Here is a 12,407-nt window from a genome sequence, read left to right on the forward strand (position 1 = left end):
GGGGGGGAATGTCGCTTACCAATAAATGCGTCCGGAGCGCAGTGCGTTCCGCCGTCTCCCCCGTCCCGTCCTCTGCGCGCCTCTACATGTCACAAAGTCCATGTATATGAGGGAGATCACCGCGCAGCGCAAACAGGAAGTACAAAGGGCCCCCGTGAGAATTTACAACCCCCGCACTGATCTATGACCCCGAGATAAGCTGGAGACATCGGAGGAGGAAGATGACATCACTCCAGGCCGACACCCTGACATTTGCATAACTCCTCCCAAGAGCCCGCCCACTGCTATCAGGTCTAGAGAGGAGTACTGAGGCAGAGCGCAGGAAGTGGACGGACGCAGCCCAAAATATAAAGGACAACCACCGGCACTGTGACATGAAAGGGGGGTCACCACGCCGGGGATGAAGATCAATGGAGGTCACATGATCAGTGATGTCACCTCATTGGCAGAGCGCTCGTTAGAAGAGGAGAGCAGGTCACAGCAAGGAGCTGGGCCGTCACCTGCCGTCTATCCTGAGCTGAGGACGAGTGATGAATCCGGAGCGGGTCACAGCGAGGAGCTGGGCCGTCACCTGCCGTCTATCCTGAGCTGAGGACGAGTGATGAATCCGGAGCGGGTCACAGCGAGGAGCTGGGCCGTCACCTGCCGTCTATCCTGAGCTGAGGACGGGTGATGAATCCGGAGCGGGTCACAGCGAGGAGCTGGGCCGTCACCTGCCGTCTATCCTGAGCTGAGGACAGTCTGGAGGATAAAGACGTCTGTAATCTGGGGAGGATGTGACCTCTGACCCCGGACTACAGTAATCTGATTATCATAACACCACACAGAGCACACACAGGACGCACCGACCGGCTATATCTTCGGACAGGTAGGTGTCCCGGCTATATCTATGGACAGGTAGGTGTCCCGGCTATATCTTCGGACAGGTAGGTGTCCCGGCTATATCTATGGACAGGTAGGTGTCAGTACAGGTCGGTGCCCCGGGTGTATCTATGGACAGGTCGGTGTCCCGGGTATATCTATGGACAGGTAGGTGTCAGTACAGGTAGGTGTCCCGGCTATATCTATGGACCGGTCGGTGTCAGTACAGTTAGGTGTCCCTGGTATATCTATGGACAGGTCGGTGTCAGTACAGGTCGGTATATCTATGGACAGGTAGGTGTCAGTACAGGTCGGTGTCCCTGGTATATCTATGGACAGGTCGGTGTCAGTCCAGGTCGGGATATCTATGGACAGGTAGGTGTCAGTACAGGTCAGTGTCCCGGGTATATCTATGGACAGGTAGGTGTCCCGGGTATATCTATGGACCGGTAGGTGTCAGTACAGGTCAGTGTCCCGGGTATATCTATGGAGAGGTCGGTACTCACACACAGCCGGTAGGTGACCCTCCTCCTCCCTGTGGCGCTGTGTGTCGGAGGATCCCGGAAGTGCAGCAATAACCGGCCCCGCCCCCTTTCATCACTCTCCCTAAGTCGGAAACGAGCCTATCACCACGTGACTTTTGCACATTTCCGGGGCGGCCATATTTTCTGTGGGCATCCTGCCCTGACCTGCGGGAACTCTCCACCAGGGGACACAGTTCATTCATTCTTTTTGTGTTAGGCGAAGAGACCGATGTGTGTCACTTACTGTGACATCACTCACCTCCCACACAGTGCACAGGGAGGCTGAGTGACTGCACACACCACCCACTTCCGGTCTGTTCTTCCAGAGCCCTGTTCGTACTGCAAGATCCTATAGAGCTCCATTACTGCCTAGTACCCAGGTGACTTATAGAGCCCTATTCCTGTCCAGGAGATCCCTATATAACACCATTCCCGCCCAGTACCTGACCCTAGGGGCCCCTATAGAGCCCTATTCCTCCCCAGCACCTGACCCTAGGGGCCCTTATACAGCCCTATTCCTGCCCAGCACCTGACCCTAGGGGCCCTTATAGAGCCCTATTACTGCCCAGTACCTGACCCTAGGGGCACTTATAGAGCCCTATTACTGCCCAGTACCTGACCCTAGGGGCCCTTATAGAGCCCTATTCCTGCCCAGCACCTGACCCTAGGGGCCCCTATAGAGCCTTATTCCTGCCCAGCACCTGACCCTGGGGGCCCCTATAAAGCCCTATTCCTGCCCAGCACCTGACCCTAGGGGCCCCTATAGAGCCCTATTCCTGCCCAGCACCTGACCCTAGGGGCCCCTATTGAGCCCTATTCCTGCCCAGCACCTGACCCTAGGGCCCTTTTAGAGCCCTATTCCTGTCCAGCACCTGACCCTAGGGGCCCCTATAGAGCCCTATTCCTGCCCAGCACCTGACCCTGGGGCCCCTATAGAGCCTTATTCCTGCCCAGCACCTGACCCTAGGGCCCTTTTAGAGCCCTATTCCTGCCCAGCACCTGACCCTAGGGGCCCCTATAGAGCCCTATTCCTGCCCAGCACCTGACCCTGGGGCCCCTATAGAGCCTTATTCCTGCCCAGCACCTGACCCTAGGGCCCTTTTAGAGCCCTATTCCTGCCCAGCACCTGACCCTAGGGGCCCCTATAGAGCCCTATTCCTGCCCAGCACCTGACCCTGGGGCCCCTATAGAGCCCTATTCCTGCCCAGCACCTGACCCTAGGGCCCTTTTAGAGCCCTATTCCTGCCCAGCACCTGACCCTAGGGGCCCCTATAGAGCCCTATTCCTGCCCAGCACCTGACCCTGGGGCCCCTATAGAGCCCTATTCCTGCCCAGCACCTGACCCTAGGGGCCCTTATAGAGCCCTATTCCTGTCCAGCACCTGACGCTAGGGGCCCCTATAGAGCCCTATTCCTGCCCAGCACCTAGGGGCCCCTATAGAGCCCTATTCCTAGCCAGCACCTGACCCTGGGGCCCCTATAGAGCCCTATTCCTGCCCAGCACCTGACCGTGAGGCCCCTTTAGAGCCCTATTCCTGCCCAGTACCTGACCCTGGGGCCCCCTATAGAGCCCTATTCCTGCCCAGCACCTGACCCTAGGGGCCCCTATAGAGCCCTATTCCTAGCCAGCACCTGACCCTAGGGCCCCTATAGAGCCCTATTCCTGCCCAGCACCTGACCCTGGGGCCCCTATAGAGCCCTATTCCTGCCCAGCACCTGACCCTAGGGGCCCCTATAGAGCCCTATTCCTGCCCAGCACCTGACCCTAGGGGCCCTTATAGAGCCCTTTTCCTGCCCAGCACCTGACCCTAGGGGCCCCTATAGAGCCCTATTCCTGCCCAGCACCTAGGGGCCCCTATAGAGCCCTATTCCTAGCCAGCACCTGACCCTAGGGCCCCTATAGAGCCCTATTCCTGCCCAGCACCTGACCCTAGGGGCCCTTATAGAGCCCTATTCCTGTCCAGCACCTGACGCTAGGGGCCCCTATAGAGCCCTATTCCTGCCCAGCACCTAGGGGCCCCTATAGAGCCCTATTCCTAGCCAGCACCTGACCCTGGGGCCCCTATAGAGCCCTATTCCTGCCCAGCACCTGACCCTGGGGGCCCTTATAGAGCCCTATTCCTGTCCAGCACCTGACGCTAGGGGCCCCTATAGAGCCCTATTCCTGCCCAGCACCTAGGGGCCCCTATAGAGCCCTATTCCTAGCCAGCACCTGACCCTGGGGCCCCTATAGAGCCCTATTCCTGCCCAGCACCTGACCGTGGGGCCCCTTTAGAGCCCTATTCCTGCCCAGTACCTGACCCTGGGGCCCCCTATAGAGCCCTATTCCTGCCCAGCACCTGACCCTAGGGGCCCCTATAGAGCCCTATTCCTAGCCAGCACCTGACCCTAGGGCCCCTATAGAGCCCTATTCCTGCCCAGCACCTGACCCTGGGGCCCCTATAGAGCCCTATTCCTGCCCAGCACCTGACCCTAGGGCCCTTTTAGAGCCCTATTCCTGCCCAGCACCTGACCCTAGGGGCCCCTATAGAGCCCTATCCCTGCCCAGTACCTGACCCTAGGGCCCCTATAGAGCCCTATTCCTGTCCAGCACTTACAGTAGTATTAAGCTCTCAAACTTTATTGCAATGATGAATCCGGATAAATCTCACACACATTCCTCAGCAAAGAGTTGCTTTACATTTTTTTCCAAAGCACTTCCAGTCATCATGTTTCTGAACAGCTCCGACTCGCTCAGCTCGGCTTCCCTGAACCTCCTGTCCAGTACAAGATCACAAAGACAGAGCAAGCTGCAGCCACTCTACATCTACTAACTTGAACAATGGAGGAAGGAGAGGGGGAGGGGGGTGTCTTGTCTGGCTGTGTTTTTGGAGACACATACAGCGTATTAGCACACACACGAGGGCGGCCCCATAGGACCCCGCAAGGGAAAGGAGCCACCCTAGGACAGGATTTCAGGGCCGGTGCTCAGGGGAACGGCTGATTCTAAAGCTTTTCCACATCAAGCCCGTTGTAAGTGATTTCATCAGCATTTGGAATAGATTAAAAAGATTTTGACTTTAACCGCCTCCCGGCCGGCCGCTGTGCGATAAAAATGGCCGACAGGGAGCTTGCTGGAGGTAACAGGCCGTGTGTATGAACTGTTAGCCCCGCCCACTCGGGTGCACCGCAAAATACTCGGGAAACGACCAAAGTTTTTAAAACAGTCAGCAATGCCTGTTGACATACAAGCTATAGAGCTAGCGGATCGCTTGTATGGGGTGCCGATCGGAGCGCCGCCCCTCCCCCTCCCGTTGGTCCCGGGCTCGGCTGTGCCCGGGACCAGCATGGTGGCTCTGTCACGGGGGATCAGAGGGAGATGGGTACACGATCTCCCTCCGGTCCCCTCTCCGCTGTATATTACATCACTTCCGCATTCTCGTGTCACTCTCCAGCTTCAGAAGCTAGAGACGGGCAAAACGGTTCATCTGCATGAGCGCTCCTCATCGGATCGCTCACTGAAAAGATCCGGATCTTTTAAACGGCTCACGGCTCACTAAACAGCTCTCTTTACTATAGTAGGAGAGGAAATGAGACGGGGGTGTAGTTTGAGGGAGGGAACGGGAGTTATTTTTAAAGTAAAACCATTGCTTGTCTGTTATGCAGAATACCCCCAGCATTCCCACCACCACTATAATGCATTGCTGGGACTTGTAGTCCTACATAGTTGGTGCTATTCTGCATTGCTTTATAATCATCATCCAGCAATGCAGAATACCCCCAGCTGTGCGGGACTACAAGTCCCAGCAGAGCACAGACCAGAAGAATCGGCGCTCATTTTTACTGAGCCACCGCTCTTTCATTCTTGTGAGGGAGCCGCTCAATAGATCCGGATCACTCATGAGCTACCCATCTCTATCAGAAGCTGATGAAGCAGACCTCTCTGGGGGGGTCCCTAGGTGACATTAATGGTCTTGGAGACCCCTGATGTCTCCATAAAGAGGACCTGTCACATCCTCTTTGCGATCACATAGGGGGGGGTGTTTCTTAGCCCCCTACGTGATAGCAATAAAGTTAAGTGAAAAATAGGGAAAAAAAATTAAGTCACACATGAAAAAGAATTTTGAAAAAAATGGTTTAAAGTCCCCACCCCTACATACACGCGTGCAAACATGCGTCGGGTGCGCTTCCGTAAGAAAACGACGATCGCGCCCATGACGCCGCACATGTTACATATCGCCGTGAACGTCGCAGTGCGAGCAATAATTCTCGGCCCGTCAATCACCGATAACACGAAACTGATGAGCGGTAAAAGCTTTTAAAGCGTCGCCTGTGGGAAATTTTGGGTATGGTAGTTTTTTGCGGTTTCGCCGGGCGCGCGCAATTTTAAAGCTTGACGTGTTTGGTGTCTATTTACCCGACGTGACCCCGACTTTTATATTTTACCCAAAAAACTGGGTATAAATGTATTGCAACATAATGTAAATAAAACTTTTTCTTTTTCAAACTTTACAGTAATTTTTCCTTAAAGGAACGCCCCGAACTATGCGGTGAGTGGAAACTTATCAGGAGATATTGTGACTGCGGAATGTACATCAATGGAAGTATTCTGGTTAGGGGAAGTAACAAGGCATGTTGGGAGTTTTAGTCCCTCTGGACACAGTAGCAAGGCACGCTGGGAGTTGTAGTCTCTTTATAGATAATAACAGGACATGTTAGGAGTTGTAGATCCTCTAGGGACAGTAATAAGACATGCTGGGAGTTGTAATCCCTCTACAAACACTATTAAGGCACAATGAGAGTTATAGTCCTTCTAGATGGAACAATAGTGCACACGGGTTGTTGTAGTCCCTTTGGGGCAGTGGTAGGGCATGTTAGGAGTTGTAGTCCCTATTGGACCCTTGGCAGGACAATTTGAGAGTTCTGGTGCCTCTAGGGGCAGCCAGTTATAGGACAAGCTGGGAGTTGTAGTTTCTCTACATATGGTACCAGGGTATAGGGAAGTTGGAGTTTCTCTTGAGGGCAGTGACAGGCCATGCTGGGTGTTATAGTCCCTCTAAGGGCAGTGATAGGGAATGCTGGGTGTTGTAGTCCCCCTAAGGGCAGTGATAGGGCATAATGGATATTGTAGTCCCTCTAAGGGCAGTGATAGGGTATGCTAGGTGTTGTAGTCCCTCTTAGGACACTGACAGACATGCTGAGCATTGTATACATTTCTCCTCCTTCTACATCTGGATCTGTAGGCTACAACTACCCGAAGTCCGGAGCACTCATCTTTATATGCTAATCTTATATAGCCCGCCCTCTTTCCCCCCACACACCTATCACAGAGCAGATTCCACAAAGCCCCGCCCAATGAGATCCGCCTACGAAGCTGTAGTACTGCCATTCTAGACGCTCCGGGGGCGGGGCCTCCTGTAGGTATCCGCCCATCTCTCATCCTTCGGTGATTCTCTCTGTTCTAAATAAAGCTGTGTGAGAGGCGGAAGTGGCGGGTCATTGGAGGAGCAATATGGCAGAGGGTGGAGGAGAGGATGGTGGTTCTCCGCTGTGTATGATCGTTCTGGGGATGGCGGGGTCCGGGAAGACCACCTTCACCCAGGTGTGTGTGCGAGGATGGGGGGGTCGGTTCTGCCTGTGTAATGAAGGGGGAGGGTGTATTCTGTATATGTCACGTGTGTGTCAGCACTGCTCCATCATAGGATGACATCCTTCTATGTGAAGACCCGGCTGGGGGACCTGTACCGGGGAGGGGACCCTGGTGTCCTGTATTAGGGGGTCCTGTGACAACCCAGTTAGGGGCCCTGTGTTTCCATTCTAGGGGGTCCTGTGATGACCTAGTTGGGGGCCATGTGGTCCCCATGTTTCCTGAAGACTCTCCACCTCCCCATGTGACAGCTCTGGGCCAATCAGGGGAGAGTCGCATGATCAGTGTACCCAGAAGTACCGGGCTGGGTAGTGGAGTGAAGGTGAGCATGTGCAGCTGCTTTGTCCACCATTAAAGAGAACCTCTCAATGTAAATGGTTTTATGCTTTTTAGAAACCCCCCCCCCCCGTCTCAGACTTTCATTTCTGTCTGTGTCCCTGCTGGGGGGTTTCCTGTCACATCCTTCTCTGGATTTTTGGGGTCATTCCCTGGGCAGACTGGAGGATATAGGACTGTTGGTGTGTGAGAATTGGCTGATCTGGGGGTGGGGACAGGATATTTGGGGTCCACACACTGCTGAAATGTCTCCTCTTCTCCTACAGAGACTGACATCGTATCTCCATGAGAAGAACTCCCCGCCGTACATCATCAACCTGGACCCGGCCGTCCACGAGATCCCCTTCCCGGCCAACATCGGTACCCATAGACCCCTATACGGTGTATACTCCCCTCCCCCACCAACATCGGTACCTATGGACTCCTATACGGTGTATACTCCCCTCCCCCGCCAACATCGGTACCCATAGAATCGTATAAGGTGTACACTCCCCTCCCCCGCCAACATCGGTACCTATAGACCCCTATACGGTGTACACTCCCCTCCCCCACCTACATCGGTACCTATAGACCCATATATGGTGTATACTCCCCTCCCCCGCCAACATCGGTACCCATAGAATCGTATACGGTGTACACTCCCCTCCCCCGCCAACATCGGTACCTATAGACCCCTATACGGTGTACACTCCCCTCCCCCGCCAACATAGGTACCTATAGACCCCTATACGGTGTACACTCCCCTCCCTCACCGACATCGGTACCTATAGACCCATATATGGTGTATACTCCCCTCCCCCGCCAACATCGGTACCTATAGACCCCTATACGGTGTACACTCCATTCCCCCGCCAACATCGGTACCCATAGACTCCTATATGGTGTATACTCCCCTCCCCCGCCAACATCGGTACCTATAGACTCCTATAGGGTGTATACTCCCCTCCCTCACCAACATTGGTACTTATAGACCCCTATACGGTTTATACTCCCCTCCCCCACCAACATCGGTACCCATAGAATCGTATATGGTGTATACTCCCCTCCCCCGCCAACATTGGTACCTATAGACCCCTATACGGTTTATACTCCCCGCCAACATCGGTACCCATAGACTCCTATATGGTGTATACTCCCCTCCCCCACCATCGGTACCTATAGACTCCTATACGGTGTATACGCCCCTCCCCCCAACGTCGGTACCTATAGACCCCTATACGGTGTATACTCCCCGCCAACATCGGTACCCATAGACTTCTATATGGTGTATACTCCCCTCCCCCGCCATCGGTACCCATAGATCCCTATATAGGGTATACTTCCCCCCCAACATTGGTACCTATAGACCCCTATACAGGTTGTATCTATATGTCTCGGGGTTCGCAGTATGGAAATGTCGGGCTGATCCGTCTGTCTCTCTTGCAGATATCCGGGACACGGTGAACTACAAGGAGGTGATGAAGCAGTATCCTCCACCCCACGTGTACATCATATGGGGGATGGAGGGGGCGGGGCATAACACTTTGCCTTGTATAGACCTCTTCCCTGTGTTCATCGAGCAAAATTGTACTGACACCAGGTCTCAGGCCGAGAGGGGCCCTGGGAGAGGGGTCCCCGGGAGGAGAAGGGTCCTGGAAGAAGAGGGGTCCCCGGGAGGAGAAGGGCCCTGGAAGAGGGGTCCCCGGGAGGAGAAGGGCCCTGGAAGAGGGGTCCCCGGGAGGAGAAGGGCCCTGGAAGAGGGGTCCCCGGGAGGAGAAGGGCCCTGGAAGAGGGGTCCCCGGGAGGAGAAGGGCCCTGGAAGAGGGGTCCCCGGGAGGAGAAGGGCCCTGGAAGAGGGGTCCCCGGGAGGAGAAGGGCCCTGGAAGAGGGGTCCCCGGGAGGAGAAGGGCCCTGGAAGAGGGGTCCCCGGGAGGAGAAGGGCCCTGGAAGAGGGGTCCCCGGGAGGAGAAGGGCCCTGGAAGAGGGGTCCCCGGGAGGAGAAGGGCCCTGGAAGAGGGGTCCCCGGGAGGAGAAGGGCCCTGGAAGAGGGGTCCCCGGGAGGAGAAGGGTCCTGGAAGAGGGGTCCCCGGGAGGAGAAGGGCCCTGGAAGAGGGGTCCCCGGGAGGAGAAGGGCCCTGGAAGAGGGGTCCCCGGGAGGAGAAGGGCCCTGGAAGAGGGGTCCCCGGGAGGAGAAGGGCCCTGGAAGAGGGGTCCCCGGGAGGAGAAGGGCCCTGGAAGAGGGGTCCCCGGGAGGAGAAGGGCCCTGGAAGAGGGGTCCCCGGGAGGAGAAGGGCCCTGGAAGAGGGGTCCCCGGGAGGAGAAGGGCCCTGGAAGAGGGGTCCCCGGGAGGAGAAGGGCCCTGGAAGAGGGGTCCCCGGGAGGAGAAGGGCCCTGGAAGAGGGGTCCCCGGGAGGAGAAGGGCCCTGGAAGAGGGGTCCCCGGGAGGAGAAGGGCCCTGGAAGAGGGGTCCCCGGGAGGAGAAGGGCCCTGGAAGAGGGGTCCCCGGGAGGAGAAGGGCCCTGGAAGAGGGGTCCCCGGGAGGAGAAGGGCCCTGGAAGAGGGGTCCCCGGGAGGAGAAGGGCCCTGGAAGAGGGGTCCCCGGGAGGAGAAGGGCCCTGGAAGAGGGGTCCCCGGGAGGAGAAGGGCCCTGGAAGAGGGGTCCCCGGGAGGAGAAGGGCCCTGGAAGAGGGGTCCCCGGGAGGAGAAGGGCCCTGGAAGAGGGGTCCCCGGGAGGAGAAGGGTCCTGGAAGAAGAGGGGTCCCCGGGATGTGTGTGGCAGTCTTCATAGTTCTGTTTCCTCAGCTATTTCCTCAGATACAATCTGGGACCCAACGGTGGGATTGTCACAGCCCTCAACCTCTTTGCTGCACATAGAGAAGAAGCAGAAGAATTGTCGGTGAGTGTTGCCGTCACCCGGCGCTCCGCTCTCCAGCGAACAAAAACAAACATGGCGGCCGCTGTATAATAATGTGTGAACAATGTTTCCATACACACCGTGTGATAAATGGAATGTTTAATATCGGATAAGTACTCCTCCTCCCATGTGCCCGCCCCCGCGGAGCTGCTTGAGTTTTCAGATTTGACGCTGTTCACCTCTCCCCGTCCTTTTAGGTATGTTGTGATTGACACTCCGGGACAGATCGAAGTCTTCACCTGGTCAGCCTCTGGGGCCATTATTACAGAAGCCTTGGTGAGTCCCCGGGAGATCCTCCGATGCTGAATGTGTCTCTCTATACTTAGTTCTGCAAAATGAAGTATAATAAGTCGCCGATCCTGCCAAGTCCTCTGTATTGTGTCCCCTTCCTGCCAGACCTGTGGTAGTGCAGACAGATATGTGCAGTGGGTCCTGTAATGGGAGCAGCACCTATGAAGTCATGCTGTGACATCACAGGCTGACACGCCCCCTTCCAGCAGTGATCAGCAGCGGCTCCTGGTGTCCATGGATGATGAAACAAATCCATCACTGGTCCTGGATGGATGCTGCCAATGGGATCACACCCCCTGCCTGCGTTATCATAGATACAAAGGAGCTTCTGCAGTCATGTGACCACTATGATAGAGAGATACAAAGTAACATTGTATATAAACATTGATCAGAGCGAGATAGAGAGATACAAAGTAACATTGTGTATAAACATTGATCAGAGGGAGATAGCGAGATACAAAGTAACATTGTATATAAAGATTGATCAGAGGGAGATAGAGAGATACAAAGTAACATTGATCAGAGGGGAGATAGAGAGATACAAAGTAACATTGTATATAAACATTGATCAGAGTGAGATAGAGAGATACAAAGTAACATTGTTTATAAACATTGATCAGAGGGGGGATAGAGAAATACAAAGTAACATTGTATATAAACATTGATCAGAGGGACATAGAGAGATACAAAGTAACATTGTATATAAACATTGATCAGAGGGAGATAGAGAGGTACAAAGTAACATTGTATATAAACATTGATCAGAGGGAGATAGAGAGATACAAAGTAACATTGTTTATAAACATTGATCAGAGGAAGATAGAGAGATACAAAGTAACATTGTATATAAACATTGATCAGAGAGGGATGGTTACTTTGTATCTGTGGGTCGGATGGTTTTCTTTGATAGCAGCTCCTGTATTTACACAGCAATGTCCCACCTTTCGGCAGGTGTGTGAGGGAGGATTCCAGAGCCTTCTATGCAGGTCCTGTGTACTTTGAGGACATTTTTAGGGCGTTTAGCACACAGTGTCCATAGCTGGCTACCCCGGTAGATGGTCTCTTTGGTTCCTGCTCTGTTATTGGTGATTTTTTTGTTTTGTCCTCCCGCTGATGGTTCACTCTTCTCCAGGCCTCCTCCTTCCCCACTGTGGTGGTGTATGTGATGGATACATCGCGCAGCGTCAATCCGGTGACATTCATGTCCAACATGCTGTATGCCTGCAGGTGAGTGTGGTGATGTGGGGGGTGTACACTGTGCTGGGCAGGGGGGTGGGTGCTGGAATGGTGGCGTGGGGGAGGGGGGGGGGCTGTAGATGTGACATCACTGGTATATTTCTGATGTATCTTCCTTCTCTTTCAGCATCATGTATAAGACCAAACTGCCCTTCATCGTGGTCATGAACAAGGTGTGTATATGTGTGACATCCCACAGACGGAACTGCTAATAACCAATGTCTGCACTCCTATTGTCACATTGTGGGGGGTGTCTCTTATAATCACATACAGTTGTGTGATGTGGGTGTTGGTTATGTGTTTTAGATGAAGCTCTGAGATATTGAGGAACGCTGAATTAGGTTTTACTGTCGTAGAAGAACATTACATACATGTATACTGGAATACAGCATCAAACAGGAAACGTATAAGTACACATATAGAAGACTGACATAGACTAGGTTAGCACGCCATCTAGTGCTCAGAAGACGATACTACATCACCAGAAACTGTTGTATTTCCAACACCAGGATGGGGTGTGAGGTATCCTCCTCTTGTAGTGGGATCCAGAATGGAGTCTAGGGGGGGGGATACCATCTCCTGCGGTGGGGTTCAGGATGGAGGGTCCCCGGGGGGGGGGCCGGGGGTATTATCTCCTGTGT

At 54.3% G+C, this 12,407-nt stretch overlaps 2 protein-coding genes across 2 annotated transcripts in view; one reads left to right on the forward strand and one right to left on the reverse strand.

The window, feature by feature from the left end:
* DNAJC5G (DnaJ heat shock protein family (Hsp40) member C5 gamma) overlaps positions 1-1,444 on the reverse strand; it is a 10,820-nt gene extending 9,376 nt beyond the window's left edge. Inside the window, exon 1 of the mRNA XM_018574974.1 lies at positions 1,368-1,444. The gene's annotated coding sequence lies outside the window, so the exon portion shown is untranslated. The remainder of the gene's footprint in view (positions 1-1,367) is intronic.
* A 5,400-nt stretch (positions 1,445-6,844) lies between these two features.
* Positions 6,845-12,407, forward strand: part of GPN1 (GPN-loop GTPase 1) — a 7,649-nt gene continuing 2,086 nt past the window's right edge. Inside the window, 8 exon segments of the mRNA XM_018574970.1 lie at positions 6,845-6,965; positions 7,613-7,706; positions 8,772-8,811; positions 10,140-10,193; positions 10,195-10,221; positions 10,437-10,515; positions 11,663-11,757; positions 11,894-11,939. Of these exon segments, the coding sequence (XP_018430472.1) occupies positions 6,876-6,965; positions 7,613-7,706; positions 8,772-8,811; positions 10,140-10,193; positions 10,195-10,221; positions 10,437-10,515; positions 11,663-11,757; positions 11,894-11,939 (525 nt within the window). The 5' untranslated portion in view covers positions 6,845-6,875.

This window comes from Nanorana parkeri, unplaced genomic scaffold (genome assembly GCF_000935625.1).
Source record: "Nanorana parkeri isolate BGI_ZX_2015 unplaced genomic scaffold, ASM93562v1 scaffold3433, whole genome shotgun sequence".
Taxonomy (NCBI): domain Eukaryota; kingdom Metazoa; phylum Chordata; class Amphibia; order Anura; family Dicroglossidae; genus Nanorana; species Nanorana parkeri.